The sequence below is a fragment of the Geotrypetes seraphini genome, chromosome 5 (assembly GCF_902459505.1).
Source record: "Geotrypetes seraphini chromosome 5, aGeoSer1.1, whole genome shotgun sequence".
NCBI lineage: Eukaryota > Metazoa > Chordata > Amphibia > Gymnophiona > Dermophiidae > Geotrypetes > Geotrypetes seraphini.
Genome location: NC_047088.1, coordinates 268,768,257 through 268,791,011, shown reverse-complemented (window position 1 = coordinate 268,791,011; position 22,755 = coordinate 268,768,257). Strand labels below are relative to the sequence as shown.

At 44.7% G+C, this 22,755-nt stretch overlaps 1 protein-coding gene across 3 annotated transcripts in view; it reads right to left on the bottom strand.

Annotated features, from left to right (window-relative positions):
- Positions 1-7,131: 7,131 nt before the first annotated feature.
- The window catches only part of GLB1L (galactosidase beta 1 like), a 390,615-nt gene continuing 374,991 nt past the window's right edge, over positions 7,132-22,755 (bottom strand). For all 3 annotated transcript variants that reach the window (XM_033946517.1, XM_033946520.1, XM_033946519.1), the window contains one exon: positions 7,132-8,579. In XM_033946517.1, the coding sequence (XP_033802408.1) occupies positions 8,385-8,579 (195 nt within the window). In that variant the 3' untranslated portion in view covers positions 7,132-8,384. The remainder of the gene's footprint in view (positions 8,580-22,755) is intronic.

Genomic DNA, 22,755 nt, shown 5'->3' with positions numbered 1-22,755 from the left:
ATAAATGGTTGCAACTGAAGCAGGCTATTCAGGCAGGGTTCCCTGAATGGAAATCTCTTAATAATCAATTTAGTTTAGATTTCTTATGCTTTCAGGCAGACTTTCTGGGTCACCAGGCTGCACAGTGGTATAAATTATTATCTGGCAATTCGAATAAGAAACCAAAGACTGGACTTAGAAATATTTGAGATTAAGCATCAAATTAATGCATCTCAATGGCCACGTATTTGGTCTTGGAGGATGAGATGTACAATGTCTGTGTCTATGAGGCAAACATGGTTTTTCCTGTTGCATAGAGCACTCTGGACCCCTGTTCGTTTACAAAAATTGGATTGCTCTAAGTCTAATAGATGTTGGCATTGTCATCTCGAGGCTAGAACTTTAGATCATTTATTGTTTCATTGTCCATTTATTAAAGCTTTTTGGCAGTCAATTTGGGATCAAATAAATTGCTAGAAAATCATGTAGCATTGTCATATGACACAATTTTATTTGGCATGTCTATGAGAGCTAAAAGCCAATTATCTGCTAATAATAATAAACTTTTAATGATTTTAACAGGAGTTGCCATTCAGCAAATAACATATAACTGGAAAGATTGCACAAGATTAAATTACTATTTTTGGTGGAACTCAGTGTGTCACATGTATAAAATGGAAAGAGCGCTTGCAGTTCAAAATGGATATTTTAATAAATTTAAGGATGTGTGTGGGCCATTAATAAGGTATTATAATGAATAATCGGCATTTTTCCCTACTTACTTAAAATATATTGTTTTGTGGGTGGGGGGTGGGTTTTGTGGTTTTCATTATCAAAGTGTAAAACAAATGATCTAAATTATTATATGATATATATTATATTTGAATATAAGTTTTGGGAGGGTGGGGTGGGATATAATCTTTTTCTTGAGAAATTGTAGAGTTTCAAGTGATGTATATTAAATGATGATTTTATTGTACACTTGTTGAAAGATTTAAAATGAATAAAGATTTATTTTAAAAAATCCTTCCTTACCCCGCCCCTAACTAAATGTAGAGCTGGCCCTATTAGCGGTCATCTCTTTCTGTTTGCCTCCTGTATGAGCAGCCAGAGAGGAAGGAGGGACACAATGGCTGGATCTTGGAGGGCAAACCCCAGCATGCTTTAGTCTCCCGCTGCTCGTCCTCTCTCCCAGGTGCACGGCTCTCTGTCTCTGCACAAACCTCCGTATGTCCTTGGGGTTAACCCTTCCTGTGCCTTGCAGCCTCTGCTTTTCTCCCTCCCTGAGGCAGGAAGCTGCCTAACAAGCTCTGTTGTACCTCCCTCCCTCTCCTGCCCTAGCCTGCATTCCAGTTGAGACCAGACTTGATGGCAGCTCTGCACCTAACCCTCCCCCCCTTTCCTGGGAACTCGGTGACAGCAAAAGAAAACCAAATAAAAAACAACAAAAGTGGGTCACCTCTAAGGGGCATGAAAGCTGAAGGGGGCAGAGGGGAGAAGGGCCTGTCCATTGGGAATAAAGGCATGCACACCCTTTTGACCCTATAAGGGCTGCACATGCTCATCTCCCTTTGTTGCTTTCTGCCTGTTGACGTTTGGCGGCTGCATGAGTAGCAGTGAGTGACATGGTCTGTTCTCCAGCTCAAAAAAACGCCCCATGACCAGAAAGGGTGGTAGATGCATGGAACAGTCTCCCAGAAGAGGTTGTGGAGACAGAGACTGTCTGAATTCAAAAGGGTCTGGGATATGCATGTGGGATCTCTTGGAGAGAGAAAGAGATAATGGTTAATTCGGATGGACCGACTGGACCATTTGACCCTTATCTGCTTTCATGTTTCTATGACCAAAATAAACCAGAGCAGGTAGGAAGAGGGGCGAGGGGGGCTTTGCCTGTCCTGGTCCTAACTAATCTTGGGAACTTTTAGTCTTGAACTTTCATCTGCACTTTATTTTGTAGTTTGTTGCAGCACCTGGCTGGGTGGTGGTTTCCTCCTCACCCCCTTTTTTCTCTTATGTTTTTTTGTTTTATTTTTGTAAAGCATAAAGGAGTTCATTCAAGGTTACTTTTGCTTCCTCTCCCAGTGATTGTCTTTATTTTCCTTTGTGAAGGGACCAGATCTACATGGGCAGTGGTTTTGGGGTTGTTTTTTTAGGAAAAGTTCTCATGCAGAGCCAACCTTAGGAGGTGGGTTAACCAGGGCTTTTGTTCAGCTGGTACAATGTATGCACCTAAGTAACCCAGAATTAGAGGCCAATTGAATTTTGGTTTTGGTGCTGAAACTAACCTGACATCTTGATTTAGTCCTTCAGTTTTGTTCAAGTGTATATTTGTTTTTGGCTGAAACTGAAACTCTGGAGCAGCTCCCGCCTGAGGTTCCCTATGCAGACCACTTGCCCCCCTTAAAGCATTGGTGGTGCAGTGGAGGCAGGAGTGATCCTCACTTGCTCCTGCCGGTACCATTGTCAGCATGGCTGCTGGGACTACAAGACCCCCCTCTTCAGCCCCTCTGGCAAATAGAGGAGAGGGAGAGATGGTGGACAATGGGATGGAGGGAGGGAAGGAACAGAAAGAGAGAAGTTGGACACAAGGGATGGTATGGGGGGATAGAGATACTGGATAGGAAGGTAGTTGGGAAGAGAAAGGGAGAGCTGGTGGACCCTGGGGTGGTGAGGAAGGAGGGAAAGATGCTGGATAAAAGGGGTAGTTGAGAAAAGGAGAGATGGTGGATCTGGGGATCCATCGCTGCAGCTGCAGGGATGGAGATGAAAAACAGGAAAGATGCCAGACCTCCGGGGGAGGGAAGGGAAACAGAAGGGGAGGACAGAGATGGAAGATGGATTGTTAGCATGGAGAAAGAAGAAAATGAAAAATGGGCAGGAGACCCTGGCAAGCGAGTTATCAGAAGACAACCAGAGCCTGGAACCAACATGATTTGAATAATGACCAGACAACAAAAGGTAGAAAAAATAATTTTATTTTTTGTTTTGTGATTACAATATGTCAGATTTGAAACGTGTATCCTGCCAGAGCTGGTGTTAGACCACAAACATGAGCTAGGATTTAACAGAGAGAGGCAGTCTTTTTTATTTTGTTTACACCACAGCGCCAGTATGGGTAGGAGAGGGCAAAGGGGGTGGAGCAGCTATAAAATAAACCCACCAAGATGTTTGAAAAAAACACCCAATTGCGCAGGAAAATCAAATCAAAAAATCAATTCAATAGGCTGAATCAAATAGAAATTTTTTTTCCTGAATCGGGCAGCACTACCCCCTGCCACCCAGTAGGCCAGCAGCAGATGTGATAGCTACGTGCATTCATTCCAAAGAAGAAATAGTCATTGTATATCCCTAGGAAACAATTATGTCAAGGAAAATAAAAATTGACTCCGAGTGCAGGATATTCAAAGAACAGTGGACCTACGATTACTTTTTCATGCAGTATAAGGAGAGAGCTGTTTGGTATGCCAGGATTCAGTGGCTGTATTCAAAGAATACAATTTGTTTCAACATAAAGACAAATATGATTGGTTGGACAGGTGAGAAAAGACAAAATATTAAAACTGAAAAATGGATTGACAACTCAGCAAAATGTTTTTGTGAAGCAGAAGCAGCTAAATATTTTATCATTGCAAGCAAGTTTTCAAGTTGCCAAGCTAATAGCACACACTGGCAGATCATTCGTAGAGGGAGAATTTGTTAAAGAATGTATTTTTTCTGTTGCCAAAGAGATGTGTCCAGAGAAGGTGGATTTATTTAGTACAGTGAGTTTTTCAGGACCTACAATTATACAAAGGATTGAAGAAATGGGGGACAATTTGCATCAGCATTTGCAAAACTCCTAAAAAAAATTTTGCTATTTTTCGTTGGCACTCGACGAAAGCAATGATGATCGTGATTCTGCACAATTTGTGGGACAAATGATCATTTTGAAGTTACAGAGGAGTTTGCTGCACTGTAAAGCATCAAAGGAATAACAACAGGAGAGGATATCTATGAAAAGGTTCGCCAAACTACAATGATTTGGAGCTGGACTAGGCTAAACTAGCCAGTGTGACAATTGATGGTGCTCCTATGAAAGCATGGTTGCACGCATTAACCAAGAGATGGACAAACACAACCATTTGTGTCCAACAGCCATACACTGCCTCATCCACCAACAAGCGCTGTGTCATAAATCACTGAAATTACATTACATTACATTAGGGATTTCTATTCCGCCATTACCTTGCGGTTCAAGGCGGATTACAAAAGGTTAATTTAAAAATAGAGTTACAATGATTGGCTAGAGAGGTAAGTTGTAGGTTTTATAAACATTAACGGGTTGTTGAGGGTGAGGTGGTTTGTAAGAGAATTAATAGTTGGTCATAGTGGAGGTTCTTTTGTTGTTGTTAGTGCAGTAATGGGTAGGTCAGATGTCGGTTTTAGAGTTACTAAGAGGTCGTGATGTTATTGCTGCTTCAGGAATTTCTTGAAAAGTGTGGTTTTTATTTCTTTTCTGAACGTCCTATAGTCTGGGGTGGTCATCAGAAGGTTGGAGATCTGGTTGTCCAGCCTTGCGGCTTGAGTGGCTAGGAGGCCGTCGTGTAGTTTTGTTCTTTTTACTTCCTTGATTGGGGGGGGTATGAATGGGGAGTGTGTTTTTCTGTGTCTGGTAGTGGGTGCTTGGATGAGGCGATTATTCAAGTATGATGGGCTGTCTCCGTGTAGGGTTTTAAATAGTATGCAGTAGAATTTGAATTGGATTCTTTCTTGGATTGGAAGCCAATGTGAGTTGATGAAGGCTTCAGTGATGTGGTCATGTTTTCTCAATGAGTAGATGAGTCTCAAAGCTGTATTTTGGATTGTTTGGAGTTGTTTAATCGTGGTTACAGGGCAAGGAAGGAAGAGGATGTTGCAGTAGTCCAGTATACCTAGTATTAGGGATTGTACTATAAGTTGGAATTGTGTTCTTTCAAAGAATTTTCGGACTTGTCTCAGATTTCTCATGACTGCGAATGGGACTGTCATGAAAGTTGGCTGAATTGAGGGAGTTTTGAAACGTTCTTATGACTTACTTCCACAGGTTTCTGCTTTTCTGCTTTCAAAAATGAAGTACCAGAGCTTAAAGGTGCAGAATGGAAATGGCTCCTTGCCCTTCTGACAGAAGTAACAGAGCTACTCAACAGTTTCAATGTGCAACTTCAAGGAAAGGGGAAGCACATGTGAAAGCATTTGAAGTAAAATTGGACCTCCTCATTAAACAAGTGAAGGAGGAAAACTTCTGTCATATCCCCACTACTCAAAAGCTGTTGGCTGAGAAACCAACAGTTGTATTCCCAAAACAAAAAAAATGTGTGGATTCACTGGAAATGTTGCAAAGGGAGTTTCAAATGAGATTTAAAGAGCTTTAACTCCATGAACAGGACATACAGCTTTTCCGGAACCCATTTTCAGTTGACATTGAAATTGTTGATCCGATTTACCAAATGGAACTGGCTGAACTACAGAATTGTGACTCTGAGAGATGCATTTAAGTCAAACAGCCTTACTAATTTCTATGCATCTCTCCCCTCCAAGACATATCTTAATCTCAGGAACCATGCACTCAAAATGGCAACCATCTTTGGCAGCACCTATATCTGTGAACAAACTTTTTGCTGAAACATCTGAAATCTCCAACCAGATCCAGTGTAACTGATGCACACTTGTATCACTTGTTACGTCTGGCACTGACTATCTCATTAGCCAAAAGCAGGCCCACACTTCTCACTGAAATACTGGTAAGTTTATGTTGGTTAAAATGTTCATTTTAAATATTATATTGTTCTTTCATGGGATTTTTTTGCACTACAAATAAGATATGTGCAGTGTGCATGGGAATTTGTTCATGGGGTTTGTTTGTTTTTTTTCAAACTATAGTCCAGCCTCCAACAGTCTGAGGGACTGGCCCTCTGTTTAAAAAGTTTGAGGACCCCTGCTTTATGCTTTGCCTGGGCTCTTCCTGATCTGCCATTTTAGCTTTCATAGATCAAATTAGTTCTCTGAGAGCCAGGAGTTTTTTGCACGGAGTATACACATAAGATCTCTCACCGTCGGGGATAAGCCGGGGCTGAAAGGCCCTGGCAGCGAAAATGGATTTTTCATGGGTGGAACATCAGACCGGCTGGTGAAAGGAGGAAGACATACAGGTGAGGAAAGGGGTTACTGGGGGAGGGCGTTAAAAGAAGGGACAGATTGAGTGTGAGAGTAGGTAAAGGGGAAGAGCTAATGGGACTGGAAACAGAGGAGGGGGGGGAGGGAAAGAGAGATGGTGGGAGGTGATCTGAAAGGAGAGAAGAGAAACAGAGAAGTTGGATGTGGAGTGCAGGAAGGGGAAAGATACTTGAAGAGAAAGGGAGAGATGGTGGACCTGGGGATGGAAAGAAGGGAGAGATGCAACATCTCTCTTTCCCTCCAACCATTAATGGGGAAGGGAAGAACACAACAATAGAAAAGAGAGGGAGACACAGAGATAGGTATAGGAAAGGCAGGGACACATAACAGGTCATGGACCTGATGGGCTGCCGCAGGTGCGGGCTGCTGGGCGCGATGGACCTCTGGTCTGACCCGGCGGAGGCAACTCTTATGTTATGTTCACCAGCTGGCCCTTGGCAGTCAAAAATGCTCCCATCTTGGCCTGAGGTCTGCATTCTAATATTATTGTTACTTATCTAAAGTTGCTAAGGGAAAAGGAAATGTTTAATGCAAAGTTGTTCAAATTTATTTCGTGTATTTTATGTTGGTTAATGAATGACTTGCCAGGGGATTAGAGTTAATCTAGATAGGTCAGGTTTACTCCCTTCTTTATCTAAACAAAAACTGTTGTGAAAAAATTTGCCTCCTCTTATTAGGGGTGGGCTGGAGCCATAGGGGAGAGGGAACAAATACACCAGGATTCTAAAAGCTCTTAAATATGGTAAGGCACAGAGATTTTACAGTCTCTCATTTCATACAAACCTTAAGTCACAATTTCCCAAACAGCAATACTCTGTTCACCAGCAGCTTTTCTTCGGTCCCTTAGAAAGAATGGATGCATTCCAGCCCTGCTGCCTGTTCTCCCAATGCTTTATGTTTTATTGTACTGAAAAGTGACCTCTAGGTGAAATGCCTGAAGCCCACTTCACAGAACCAAAAGAAGCTTCACCTCAGCTTTTATTCATGAGCAAAAGTATTCTTTATCAAAATAATATTCAGTACATAGTGAAAAAAAATAGAGCACAGCAAAACTGAAAGTTCTATAAAGTTAGCCAGCAACCATCTTGCTGTTTGCAAGAGGTGATTTAAGTCCATTGTTTTTAGGAAAGAATAACCCTCACCTCAGGCCAGAGCCACAGTTCTGACCTCTGAGATCAGAAATGGGCCCTTCAAGTGACCTGCATGGGACAAAATGGAATAGACCCACACAGCCATGCTTGCATGGATTTACACAAAGGATTTCCGGGAACGAAGTAGGCACAAACTCTTTGTTCTCTCTCCCCACATCTTTCCTCATGTCGGCATTAATTGGGAGGTTGCTCTTCTTGTGCTCCTCTCCTCACTCTGCACTTACCATCTTGGGGCACTATATACCTGAAACTAACCTCTGGAATAAATTAGTATGTCATACTACTTTCTCTGGCCTTGTTGAAATCCAGTCTATAGCCTCACATTATTAGGCTGTCATCTCTTTTATTAGCTTTGGCTCTTGTTTGTCTTTCTTGCACACATGACCTGAGCAACTATAAGCACCTCAGAGCAGGACTTCCTCTTCTATGTATATCTAACAGCACTACAGAAATCAGCCATGTTGGCTAGTCTATCATCAGCACCAAGAAAAACCAAGGAAGTAGTATTAGATGTTTTAGCAGTCGGTACCCTTGAGCACCAGCAACTTAACATAGGCGGGCAAAGAGGCGGTTTGCTTTCAATCTCATCTGCATGGCTATTACAAGCTACCCCTGAAACATGATCTTTGGCAGCAGTGTCACCTGGTACTACATTGTGCCCTACTATAGTTGAAACTACAAGTATATAAAAAATAAAAATAAACCAGCAGATTTTAGGAAGTTAAGCCAAGGGAGGTACCATTCCATCTTCAAATGATCTTAATCCTAAAATCCTGCCCTCAAAGGAAGGCCAAGTAAATGTGTACAAGAGGCAAGCAAAGCACTGAAAGAGCCCCAAGTTGACATGCGCATGGATGAGTTTCTTGGGGATGTTTCAGTGTACTTTTTCTCTGCTAAAAGGCTGCAGTTGACTCAATGATTACAATGGAAGTGTTCTTGGGGTTATGATAGAACTTATCTTCTCTGCTCTGTCATGCTGCTCTTATATTTCCATGCTCATCACCATGATTATTGCTTCCATATTTGTTTATTCACATATCTCTTTATCCTCAGTTCTCTCATTTAAGATGTGTCATTTAAGATAGGTCGTTCAAGAAAGAGACCATAGGTTTTTGAGGGGGCTTCTTGGAGTTCTAAGATGGTGATGTTATTAGGGAATGTAGCGTTAAGAACTGTTCCCGGTACAAAGAGTGTCTTCTGGGGTCCTCTGGAGGACCAGTAACGCCCAAGATTAAAACCATTAATCCATAGCTGGCCCTGTAAATACAGAAGAGTCATAAAAACATTAGTGGAAGAGTCAATCATTTTTACAGCCAGTACTATGTTACTTTATTATGGCCTACCATTCCCTTCTCCTTCTACCTCTCCACCTGCCAGAATCCTCACCTTTCCTTCCCTTCCTCACTGCCATCTCTGGTATCTACATATTTCCTTCTTCTACCTCCTGGCATCAATATCATCATCTCTCTCCCACCGCACCATCTTCTCTACAATCCCTCCCCCTCTCTGAAATGTGTATCATCACCCCTCCCACCAGCAAGAGCAGTCAGTCAGGTATAACTCTACCTGCTGTTTCTTGCTCTTCTGCTCATTATTATAGAAATGGATAAGAGTATCACAATTGTGTAATTATGTATGTTGACCTGTAACCCATTCTGGACTCTTTTGGGAGGACAGGCTAAATAAAGAACTCCAGGACACATTCTCTTATGAGACTCTATGACACCTCATGTGACTCTGACTTCAGGAGGAAGCTGCAGGCCAAGGACCTACTCACTTACCCACAGAGCAAACAAAAGAGAGCACAAAACTGCACTATTCTTATCTCTGCAAATTTCATGACATACCTGTTGGGATGTCTACAAAAAGAGAGATTTAGATAGTCAGGAATAAGCTGACTCTTTCCTGGGTTTTTCCCCCATTCTCCCTATGCACTTAATGTGTGAACAGTAAGTTTAAAAAAATTGTAATATAAGAAGGAACTTAGGGAAGCTCTGGCATCTCCACTGGCTGATCTTTTCAATGCTGCTCTAGAGTCAGGACTGGTACCAGAGGATGGATGTAGTCCCTCCACAAAAGTGGAAGGAGGAGGGAGTTACAGGCCGGGAAGTCTGACTTCTGTGGTATGTAAATTAATAGAAACACTTTTAAAACAGAAAATAGTGACATTTCTGGAATCCAGTGGATTACAGGACCCGAGGCAACAGAGTTTCACTAGAGGCAGGTCTTGTCAGACAAATCTGTTCAATTTCTTTGGGTGACCAGATAATGGGATAGAGGGAGTGCATTAGATGTAGTCTATTTAGAAGCATACTTCTCTACCTCACTGTTCTCCATCTTCACCATTACTCATTCTCCCCCTCCGCCACACCCAGTCACCTCCACCAGGTTTTGAAATCTTCAAGCCCTCAATCCTTCCATGCTCTCAACCACTGTTTCACCTCTCCTTGCCTCCACTGTTATCCAAGTCTCATCTTACAACTCTATTCTCTCCTCAGCTCTGGACACCCTTGCTCCCCCTGTTTCTCGCTTTGTCAGGCATACCAAACCTCAACCTCGGCTCACTCCCAGTTTCTGTTACATTCCTGTACTCACTGTGCCAAGCGCCTTTGGCTCAAATCTCGCACCTGTGCTGACTTTCTTCACTTTAAATTTATGCTGACCGCCTTTAATTCTGTATTTACATGGGTCAAGCAAGACTACTACATCCAACTAACTCCCTTTCTTCCAACCCTCGTCTCTTTGCCATGCTTAACTCCCTCCTCAAAGCGACCCTATTTCTGATCCCTCCTTCTCTATCCCCTCAGACTATGGCTGATTACTTCCATGACAAGGTCCGTAAGCTCACCCTTGAATTCACTACAAAGTCTCATCCTTCTCCCCTATCCACCATCCACTCTCCTGAACTTCAAGCTTGCACCACCCCTTCATCATTCACCCAAACAACTCAGGAAGCTTCTCCTGTCAGGTCCCACCCTCTTATCCCTCCGTCAACTACCGCTGACTTTTTTCCTTCTCTGAAATCACAGAGGAAGAAACTGCACAACTTCTGTCTTCAGCCCTTCATGCCCCTCAGATCCCTATTCCTACCCCTCTACTTGACCCCCATCTCATATACTGTTATCCCTCCCATATGCCATATTCTCATGCATATGCAACTGTCCCTGCTGCCTTCAAACATGCGGTGGTTAAGCCGCTTCTCAAAAAACCCTCGCTGGACCCCACCTGCCTGTCCAACTATTGCCCTGTCTCCCTTCTTCCATATCCAAGATACTCAAGCGTGCTGTTCTTCATTGCTGCCTGGACTTCCTTTTAACTTGACAGATTCTCGATCCTTTACAACAGGGGTGTCCACACTTTTTTGGCTTGCGAGCTACTTTTAAAATGGCCAAGTCAAAATGATCTACCAATAATAAAATTTTAAAAAGCACAAAGCAGAGAAAATGTTAATTATCATTTATATTCGGGGGGTTTTTCCAAGAGGTCAAGGCAGATGGCTTTAAAATATGCAATGCCACTTCAGTAACAACTATACAAAAATAGACAAATATACCCCCTCCCCTTTTACTAAACCGCGATAGCGGTTTTTAGTACAGGGAGCTGTGCTGAATGCCCTGTGCTGCTCCCAACGTTCATAGGCTCCATGCGCTAAAAACCGCTATCGCAGTTTAGTAAAAGGGAGCCATAGTGCAGATATAAATTCGGACACATTTTGATCACTAAATTTAAAATAAAACGGACACATTTTGATCACTAAGGGCTCCTTTTACTAAGCTGCGATAGCATTTTTAACACGCGCAGAATTTTAGCGTGCGCTAAACCTGCGCTACGCGGCTAGAATTAATGCCAGCTCAATGCTGGCGTTAGCGTCTAGCACGCACGCTAAAACCGCTATCACAGCTTAGTAAAAGGAGCCTTAAATTTAAAATAAAATTATTTTTCCTACCTTTGCTGTCTGGTAATTTCCTTTGTCTGACTGTAAATCCAATATTTCTTTCTTTCTGCCTTTCTTTCTTTTTGCCTCCTACATGCTTCCTGTCCTCCAGACCTCATTCCATTCCCCAACCAACATCTCTCTGTCCCTCCACGAGTCCAATTTTTTCTTCCTCTCTCCCTGCCCCCTCCCCTTTTTTTCATTCTCTCTCTCTGCCTGCCCCCTTTCTTTCTTTTTCTGCCTTTCTTTTGCTCCCTGCCCCCTTTTCTTTCTTTCTCTCTCTCTCCCTGCCCCACCCCCCCAAGCCACCACTGCCAATTTCTCCCAGCTTCCCGACGCCAGGCCCACAAGCCTAACCAACATCAGAATTGACATCGGGGGGGAGGGGGGAAGGCTGTGGGCCTGGCACTTGTACGCACCTGGTGTTGAGGAAGCAGGGAGAACAGAATGGAAAGGCAACATGAGCCTATCTCGGAGCCCGGGATGGGCTCCGCAATCGACTCGCGTTGCCTTTGCGATCAACCTTTTGGGCACCCCTGCTCTACAATCTGGCTTTCGCCCAACACTCCACAAAGACGTCCCTCACTAAAGTCTGCAGTGACTTGTTCATGGCCAGATCTAAGGGCCTTTACTTGATCCTCATCCTTCTTGACCTGTCTGCTGCCTTTGATAGTTTCAAGTTTATTTAAAATTTGATTTGATCGCAATATCGTGATCCAATGCGATTTACAAATATAAAAACAGGGTTTTAGTTAAAAAAAAACCAAAAACAAAACCCCAATCAAAAACACATACTTTAAGACTATAACAATACATGAAACAGGAGGGAAACAAGTTGGACTACAATGTTTGGGAGAAAAGAGAACATATAAGGTTAGAACATTAGGACAGGGAATTGTTACTCAATTAATTTTCTTTTAGAGGGATATTAGCTCACTGAGGAATATTTGAGTTCTTTTTAAAAGACCTTTAATCTTATTAAGCAACTTTTCTTCCCTGATATAAATTGGAAGTGAATTTCATGTTTGTGGTGCTGTAACAGAGAAAATCGTTTCCTTCCGCGTGTAAATGAATCTTAGGGAATGGACTGCAAGAAGAGATTTCTCCTCAGATCTTAGGGATCTCAAAGGAACATATGGAATCAGGAGTCTTTCTAAGAATGCAGGAGCTTTGTTCATTAATGTTTTATGTGTCAATACTGCTAATTTATAAATGATTCTGTGATTTATAGGTAACCAATGAGCTTTCTTTAAAAGGAGAGTAGCATGATCAATATTTTTCTTTTTGATAATTATTTTTATTGCAATGTTTTGTATTATTTGTAACCTGCATAGTTCCTTTAATGTTATTCCCTTACATAATGCGTTACAGTAGTCAGTTTTTGATATGACCAATGAATGTATTAGAATATTTAAAGACGGATCTTCGTGGAATGGGGTTAATGATCGAATCATCCGTAGCCTGTAAAGCACAGTTACTTACCGTAACAGGTGTTATCCAGGCAGATATTCTTGACTGATGGGTGACGGCACCGACGGAGCCCCGGTACGGACAATTTTAGAGTGATTGCACTCTAAGAACTTGGAAAGTTCTAGTAGGCCGCACCGCGCACGCGCGAGTGCCTTCCCGCCCGACAGAAGCGCGCGGTCCCCAGTTAGTATAAGCCAGCTAAGAAGCCAACCCGGGGAGGAGGATGGGACGCAAGAATATCTGCCTGCTGTCCCTGGATAACACCTGTTACGGTAAGTAACTGTGCTTTATCCCAGGACAAGCAGGCAGCATATTCTTGACTGATGGGTGACCTCCAAGCTAACAAAAAGAGGGATGGAGGGAAGGTTGGCCATTAGGAAAACAAATTTTGCAAAACAGATTGGCCAAAGTGTCCATCCCGTCTTGAAAAAGCATCCAGACAATAGTGAGATGTAAAAGTATGAACTGAGGACCAAGTAGCAGCCTTGCAGATTTCCTCAATAGGAGTGGAACGGAGGAAAGCTACAGATGCTGCCATAGCTCGAACTCTATGGGCCGTGACAGAACCTTCCAGTGTTAGTCCGGTCTGAGCATAACAGAATGAAATGCACGCTGCAAGCCAATTTGATCTCGTACGTTTAGAAACAGGACGTCCCAATTTATTCGGATCAAAGGACAGAAAGAATTGGGGAGCTGATCTGTGGGGCTTAGTATGCTCTAAATAGTAAGCTAGAGCCCTCTTACAGTCCAAAGTATGTAGAGCCTGTTCTCCAGAATGAGAGTGAGGTTTCGGAAAGAAGACAGGTAGAACAATGGATTGGTTGAGATGGAATTCAGAGACAACCTTCGGGAGAAACTTTGGATGTGTACGCAGAACCACCTTGTCATGATGAAAGACCGTAAAAGGTGGATCTGCAACTAGTGCATGTAGCTCACTGACCCTCCTGGCAGAGGTAAGAGCAATAAGGAAAAGTACTTTCCAAGTGAGAAACTTGAAAGGAGTGGTAGCCAAAGGTTCAAATGGAGGCTTCATTAAGGCGGAAAGAACCACATTGAGATCCCAGATTACAGGAGGGGCTTTAAGAGGTGGTTTCACATTGAAAAGACCCTGCATGAATCTGGACACCAAGGGATGAGCCGAGAGAAGTTTTCCATGAACTGGCTCATGAAAAGCAGCAATAGCACTAAGGTGGACTCTGATGGAAGTAGACTTAAGGCCAGAGTCAGACAAAGAAAGTAGATAATCCAACAAAGTCTCCACAGCAAGGGAAGTGGGATCATGTTGATGAAGAAGACACCAGGAAGAAAATCGTGTCCACTTCTGATGGTAACATTGCAGAGTGGCCGGTTTCCTGGAGGCATCCAGAATGGAACGAACGGGCTGAGACAAAGAAGTATTATGAGAAGTTAGCCTGAGAGAAACCAAGCTGTCAGGTGCAGAGACGGAAGGATGGGATGCAGAAGTGTCTCCTGATGTTGCGTAAGCAGAGAAGGAAACAGCGGAAGAAGAAAAGGCTCCCTGGCACTGAGTTGAAGTAGAAGGGAGAACCAATGTTGCCTGGGCCACCGTGGAGCAATCAGAATCATGGTGGCTCTTTCCCTCTTGAGCTTGAACAAGGTTTGCAACATGAGAGGCAGAGGAGGGAAAGCGTACAGGAACAGATTGGACCAATCGAAGAGAAATGCATCCGCTGCCAGACGGTGAGGAGAGTAGAGTCTGGAGCAGAATAGGGGCAGCTGGTGATTGTGAGGCGCTGCAAAGAGGTCTATCTGAGGAGTGCCCCACAGAGCGAAGATGGACTGTAGAGTTAAAGGATCGAGTGTCCACTCGTGAGGCTGAAGAATTCTGCTGAGCTTGTCTGCTAAAGAATTCTGTTCTCCCTGAATGTAGATAGCTTTCAGAAAAAGTTGGTGATCTGTGGCCCAAGTCCAAATCTTCTGGGCTTCCTGGCACAAGAGGCGAGAGCCTGTCCCCCCCTGCTTGTTGATGTAGTACATCGCAACTTGATTGTCTGTGCACAGCAGGAGGACTTGAGGAAAGAGAAGATGTTGGAAGGCCTTGAGGGCATAAAACATCGCTCTGAGTTCCAGGAAATTGATGTGATGCTTCATTTCCTGGGTTGTCCAAAGTCCTTGAGTTTGGAATTCGTTCAAATGAGCTCCCCAGGCATAAGGGGAGGCGTCGGTGGTGATGACAAGTTGATGAGGAGGTAGATGGAACAGAAGACCTCTGGAGAGATTTGAGGATATCAACCACCATTGTAGAGACTGACGAAGAGACGATGTCACAGATATGTGTCGTGAGCAGGGATCCGTCGCTTGGGACCACTGAGTAGCTAGGGTCCATTGAGGAGTGCGCAGGTGAAGACGTGAGAAGGGTGTGACATGAACTGTGGAGGCCATGTGACCCAAGAGTATCATCATTTGCTTGGCAGAGATGGAACGTTGTGGAAGCACCTGCTGACATAGAGACTGAAGAGTTTGAAGACGGTTGGACGGCAGGAACGCTCTCATGAGGGCTGTGTCTAACACCGCTCCAATGAATTTAAGTCTCTGAGTGGGGATGAGATGAGATTTGGGTAGATTGATCTCGAACCCCAGAAGTTGAAGAAACAGGATGGTCTGGTTGGTGGCCAGGAGTACTGTCTGAGATGAATTGGCCTTTATCAACCAATCGTCCAGGTAAGGAAAGACCTGAAGGTGGTGAGAGCGTAAAAAGGCTGCCACCACAATCAGACATTTGGTGAACACTCTTGGAGAGGAGGCAAGGCCGAAGGGCAGCACCTTGTATTGGTAATGACAGTGATTGATCATGAAACGGAGGTACTGTCTGGAGGTCAGATTGACCAGTATGTGAGTGTATGCGTCTTTGAGATCGAGGGAGCATAGCCAGTCGTTTTGATTGAGAAGAGGGTAAAGAGTGGCTAAAGAAAGCATCTTGAATTTTTCTTTGACTAAGCATTTGTTGAGATCTCGAAGATCTAGAATTGGCCTGAGATCTCCTGTTTTTTTGGGGACTAGAAAGTAACGTGAGTAGAATCCCTGTCCCTTTTGATCTAGAGGAACTTCCTCTATGGCGTTCAAAAGGAGGAGGGATTGAACCTCCTGGAGAAGGAGAGAAGACTGAGGAGTGTTCAAAGCAGACTCTCTTGGCAGACTTAGGGTAGGAAGTGTCTGAAAGTTGAGAGAGTAGCCGTGGCGAATGATGTTGAGGACCCATTGGTCCGAAGTGATAACTTCCCACCGGCTAAGGAAAAAAGTGAGACGGCCACCTATAGGTTGAGGTAGGTGGGTAGATGTGGTGACGCTGGCTATGCCCTGGAGAATTAAGTCAAAAGGGCTGCGTAGATTTCTGCTGTGGAGGCGGCTTCACAGGTTGTTGCTGCGGTGGTCTAGGAGTCTGTCGTTGTTGTTGACGCCTAGGTTGCTGGGGAACTGATGGCAATGGACGAGCCACATAACGGCGTTGGTAGGCCGACTGCTGTCTGAAAGGCCGTGCCGGTGGAGACTTCTTTTTTGTTTTGAGGAGAGTATCCCAGCGTGTCTCATGGGCGGAGAGCTTCTGGGTGGTCAAGTCCATGGATTCCCCAAAGAGCTCATCCCCCAGGCATGGAGCATTAGCCAACCGATCTTGATGGTTGACATCAAGCTCGGATACTCTCAGCCAGGCAAGGTGGCGCATGGCCACAGACATGGCCGTCGCTCTGGAGGTAAGTTCGAAGGTATCATAAATGGATCTTACCATAAATTTACGGAGCTGGAAAAGAGAAGACGAACAGTGGTGAAAAGCCTGTCGTTTCCGCTCAGGAAGGTACTTTTCAAAGGAAGCCATGGTGGTAAGGAGATGCTTGAGATAAAAAGAAAAATGAAAAGCATAATTACCAGATCTGTTAGCGAGCATAGCATTCTGGTATAATCGCTTACCGAATTTGTCCATGGCTTTACCTTCTCTGCCAGGAGGGACAGAAGCATATACACTAGTCCCCGCAGACTTTTTAAGCGTAGATTCCACAAGCAGAGATTCATGGGGAAGCTGTGGCTTATCAAACCCAGGAATAGGGATTACTTTGTATAATGAATCCAATTTGCGGGGAGCTCCTGGAATAGTTAAAGGAGTCTCTAGATTTTTATAGAAAGTTTCCCTCAAGATGTCATGAAGAGGGAGTTTCAAAAATTCCTTTGGAGGCTGGTCAAAGTCAAGGGCATCCAGAAAGGCCTTGGATTTTTTAGACTCAGCCTCCAAAGGAATGGAAAGAGATTCGCACATGTCTTTCAAGAAAGAAGTGAAAGATGTGGAATCATGTTTGGAGGATAGATCAGGAATAGCAGGATCATCCTCATCCGAAGAACACTCACCCTCAAAAAGAAAAGGCTCTTCGGAGTCACCCCACAGATCAGGGTCCCTAATATGGGAGCCGTGGTCCAGAGACTCCGGAGTAGAGGGTTCTAGGTGTCGGGATTTGCGTGCCGACTTACCCGACCTCATAGATACGGTACCAGGAGATGTTACCACCTGCAACGGTGCCGAAGTCTGCACCGACTGATGCTGGGCTTTCGGCTCCGGTGCAAGGACTGGCATCGATACCGATGATGCCGAGTGAACCGGTACTGAAACAGTGGATGCTGACAGTAGGGGCTGCTCCACTGCCGGTACCGGTGGTTCAGACCGGACCGGGACCGGAAGGTTCGGTGCCAAAAGAGCAGGAAGGAGTTGTTGTAACTGCTCCTTGAGCTGCACTTGTAGGATAGCTGCAATGCGCTCATCCAAAGAAGGCACCGGTACCGCCTTTTTCTTTTGTGGTACCTGCGGTGCCGCTCGACACCCCGAAGATGAGGAGCCCGAGGTCGAGGGACTCACCTCGATAGGGGCGGAGCGCTTCCGCGGGCGCCTCATGGTCGGCAGGACTGGGCTCGCTGCAATCGAGACTGGAGGACGCTCCAGCGGGGAAGGCTTCTTAGCTGGCTTACCTGGGTGTTGCGACGCCGGCGCAGTGTTGACGAAGAGGGTGCCGACTGCAATGGAGCCGAAGCCGGTGTCGATGACGCGGGATCGGACATTTCGGCACAGAAAAGTAATCGCTGTTGTATCTGGCGATTTTTTAAGGTACGTTTTTTTAACGTGGCACAGCGGGTGCAGGTGGAAGCCTGATGTTCAGGACCTAGGCACTGTAAGCACCAGTTGTGCGGGTCCGTGAGGGATATAGGCCGTGCACACCGCTGGCACTTCTTGAACCCTGGCTGGGGGGGCATGAAAGTAAAAACGGCTTCTGCCAAATCGAAGGCCGAGGCCTCGATGGTGGCAGAAGGCCCCGCCGGGGCAAAACCGAAATGACGAGAAAAATAAAAAGTAAATGTTCGGTTTTTTTGTTTGTTTTTTTTTTAAATAAAGAAAAGAAATGAAGGGAAAAAAACTTCCAAAAAGGTTTCGCGAGCGGGAAGGCGTTAAGGAAAAAATTTCAACAGCCGTTGAAAAAAGCGACTTCTTAGCTCCGCGGAAACTAAGAAACTGGGGACCGCGTGCCTCTGTCGGGCGGGAAGGCACTCGCGCGTGCGCGGTGCGGCCTACTAGAACTTTCCAAGTTCTTAGAGTGCAATCACTCTAAAATTGTCCGTACCGGGGCTCCGTCGGTGCCGTCACCCATCAGTCAAGAATATGCTGCCTGCTTGTCCTGGGATAAAAACAGCTTCTAACCAGTGTACTTATTTGTTTGTGATAGTTAAGCTTCTGGTCTAAAATAACTCCTAATATTTCAATCTTTGAGATTTCTTGTAGTGCAGGGGTGCCCACACTTTTTTGACTCGCGAGCTACTTTTAAAATGACCAAGTCAAAATGATCTACCAACAATAAAATTTAAAAAAAACACAACGCACACTGTACGCATAATATTGTTAATTATCATTCCTATTCCGGGGTTTTTTCAAAGAGGTCAAAGCAGATGACTCTATGCACTGTCACCTCAGTAACAACCATACAAAAATAGACAAATACCCACCCCCCTCCCTTTTTACTAAACCACAATAGCAGTTTTTAGCGCAGGGAGCTGCGCTGAATGCCCAGCGCTGCTCTCGACGCTCATAGGCTCCCTGCGCTAAAAACCACTATTGCAGTTTAGTAACAGGGGACCATATTGTAAAATATAGACAGCAGATATAAATTCAGACACATTTTGATCACTAAATTTAATATAAAATCATTTTTCCTACCTTGTCTGGTGATTTCATGAGTCTCTGGTTGCATTTTCTTCTTCTGACTGTGCATCCAATCTTTCTCTCAGCCTGTATGCTTCCTCTCCTCCACACCTCATTCCCTCCCCCAACTTTCTCTTCCTCTCTCCCTGACCTTTCTTTATTTCTCTCTCTCTTCAAGCCCCCTTTCTTTTTTTCTGTTTCTCTTCTTTCCTTCTGTCTCCCTGCCTGCCCCCTTTCTTTCTTTCTCCCTGCCCTTCCCCAAGCCACTGCCACTGCCATCGGGGAACAGGACCCAAACCACCACCAATGGATAACAGGCCCAAAAGCCACCGCCGCCCCATGCTCTCCCTGCTTTCGGGCCGACCAGCATTCCTCTCCCCGACGTCAATTCTGCCGTCAGAGAGGAAGTTCCGCCCAGCCAGGCAGCAATTGGCTGGCCCGAACTTCCTCTCCGATGGCAGAATTGACGTCGGGGTGAGGAAGACTGATCGGCCCGATAGATCGCCAAGGCAAAGTGAGTCCTGGGTGATCGACTCACTTTGCCTTGGCGAGCTACCTGTCAATCGCGATCGACCTATTGGGCACCCCTGTTATAGTGTTATGTTATTGACGTTTATGTGTGATCCTAATTTTTGCCCTTCGTTCCATGGGAATAGCATAACTTCAGTTTTGGTTGTATTTAAAGCTAGTTTGTTGTCATGTAGCCACTTGGAAATTTCCAATAACTTCTTATTGACTGAAGAAACTTATTCCGTAGAATTTGGATCTAAAGGATACAGAAGTTGAACATCATCTGCATATGCAAATGGTATAAATCCAATTGATTGACTAAGAGTTAGCAGGGGGGCCAAGAAGATGTTGAACAATAGAAGCAGTGGTGTACCTAGGGTATGTGGCACCCGGGGCCCATCATTTTTTGACCCCCCCCCCCATCTATATGAAAAATATGATTTTTAGTAACAATCCACATATCGCACCACAAGAGTGTACCTAGGAAAAGGCTGCATCTTAAACACTGCAGTGAGCAATAGAACACCAATACATACATTGTAAAACTAAACAAGCCAGATCCCGCACAGTCAATTGATCCTGTAGTCAATGCCAACTGAAAACTGTGTTCTTTTCATACACACAGAACAGAGATACACCCTCGCCCAATATGGAATAATCACAAACTAAAAATAGAAATATGTAGACAAAAGTTAAACTGAACCGCCAAGAAACCAGACCCTGGATACAATGCAACACCACAAAAAACAGTAACACATGTCCTCTAATACAGTGCAAAATATAAAGACAGTAGATGTAAATTTGAAAAAACTGATACATAACAATCACCACTTTACAAATTAACAAATAAAAATAAAACAAATAATGAGAAATAAAAAAATACCATTTTATTGGACTAATCCCCATAAGCTCGGTCCCCATCCCCGCAAACCACCTGATTCCATCCACTCAAGCCTTGAATTGTTTATATTAAAGTATAAAAAGAAACAATATTCTGTACAATTGTCAATTTATAAATCAGCGTCTTCTCCCCACTCTCTTCCCCATTTCCCTTCAGCATCCTCAGCCCACTCTCTCTCCACTTTCCTTCAACGCACGCACATAAAAACAAGCAAGTAATTTTATATCATTTTCATTCTATTCATTCATAGAAATTAAAGTCTAGATAATGCCAGTCACATAACAAAACATGATTTTACAAAAATAATTCCCTGCACAGTCAAGCCTGCAAGGATTACTAGATGTCTTTCAGCAGCTCCCCTCCCTCCTTCCCCCTTACCTTTGTGGCCAAGTCAAAATGATCTACCAACAATAAAATTTTAAAAACACAAAGCACGCTGTACGCAGAGAAAATGTTAATTATCATTTATATTCCGCGGGTTTTCAAAGAGGTCAAGGCAGATGACTTTATGCAATGTCACCTCAGTAACAACTATACAAAAATAGACAAATATTCCCCCTCCCTTTTTACTAAACTGCGATAGCGGTTTTTAGCGCAGGGAGCTGCGCTGAATGCCCCACGCTGCTCTCGACGCTCATAGGCTCCCTACGCTAAAAAACGCTATTGCGGTTTAGTAAAAGGGGGCCATAGTGCAAAATATAGACAGCAGATATAAATTCTCAAAACGGACACATTTTGATCACTAAGTTGAAAATAAAATCATTTTTCCTACCTTTTTGTCTGGTGATTTCATGAGTCTCTGGTCCTTCTTCTTTCTTCTCCTGCCCCCCCTCTTTCTTTCTCTCTCCCCCTGGCTCCCCTCTTTATTTCTGCCTTTCTTTCTCTCTCCCCCTGGCCCCCCTCTTTATTTCTGCCTTTCTTTCTCTCTCTCCCTGGCCTCCCTCTTTAATTCTCTCTCCCCCTGGCCCTCCTCTTTCTTTCTGCCTTTCTTTCTCTCCCCCTTGATCCCCTCTTTATTTCTGCCTTTCTTTCTCTCTCCCCCTGGCCCCCCTCTTTATTTCTGCCTTTCTTTCTCTCTTCCCCTGGCCTCCCTCTTTATTTCTCTCTCCCCCCCTGGCCCTCCTCTTTCTTTCTGCCTTCCTTTCTCTCCCCCTTGACCCCCTCTTTATTTCTGCCTTTCTTTCTCTCTCCCCTTGGTCCCCCTCTTTCTTTCTGCCTTTCTTTTTCTCTCCCCCTGACCCCTCTTTATTTCTGCCTTTCTTTCTCTCTCTCCCTGGCCCCCCCTCTTTATTTTTTCCTTTCTTTCTCTCTCCCTAGCCCCCCACAAAGCCATCGTGCCAATTTCTCCACTTCCACGATTCTTTCCCTACCCTCACCCCCAAGCCAGCAGCCAATTTCTCCCTGCTCCTTCCCCGATGTCCTGAACTTCATCGGGCAGCAGCAACATTCACAATTCACTGCTGTTGCCCGCTTCAGGCCTTCCTCTCTGTTGGGTCCTGTCTTCATGAAAACAGGAAGTAGGCAGGACCCGGCAGAGAACAAGGCCTGAAGCCGGCAATAGCAGCGAATTGTAAACGCTGCTGCTACCCGAAGAAGATAATGGAGCACCGAGGCAGACCGCTTCTCCCCCCTCCCAGCCGAACCCCCGCTAACCCTCCTATCTCCCCCCCGTGAACCTTTCCGACCCTCCCAGCGAGAGCAGAAAACCTCCTTTGCGGCTTTCTCCTCCCTCTGCCGCATCACTGATGACGTCATCACTGATGCGGCAGAGGGAGGAGAAAGCCGATGCTACTGGAGGGAGGTTTGCTGCTTTCGCTGGGAGGGTCGGAAAGGTTCACTTGGGGGGGGAGAGATAGGAGGGTCAGCGGGGGTTCGGTTGGGAGGGGGGAGAAGCGGTCTGCCTCGGTGCTCCAAGGCCTGGCGCCATTACCTTTTTCGGTTATACCGAAAAAGGTAATGGCGCCGATTTTGCTTTCGCTGGGAGGGTAGGAGCGCGATAGGGACCAGGCCAGTTGTGCACCCCCCCTAAGGCGGCACCTGGGGCGGACCGCCCCCCCCCTTGGTACGCTACTGAATAGAAGGGATAAAACTGAACCTTGAGGAATACCGAAGTTTGTTGAAATTTTACTGGAAGATGAGTTATTAAAGACTATCCTTGATGAATGCTCGGAGAAATATGATTGAAACCATTGGAAGACATGGGCACTTATTCCTAATGATCCAAGTCTAATTAGCAGGAGATGATGATCTATTGTGTCAAAAGCAGATGATAAATCCAGGGATATGAGAAGGACAGATTGATGATCCAAAAAAATAGAAGATATCAGGCCTATTAATGAATGTTTGGTCGAATGATGTTGTCGGAAGTCTGTTTGGTATGGATGTAAAGCTCCAGTTTTCTCGATGAACTCCAATATCTGATTAAAGA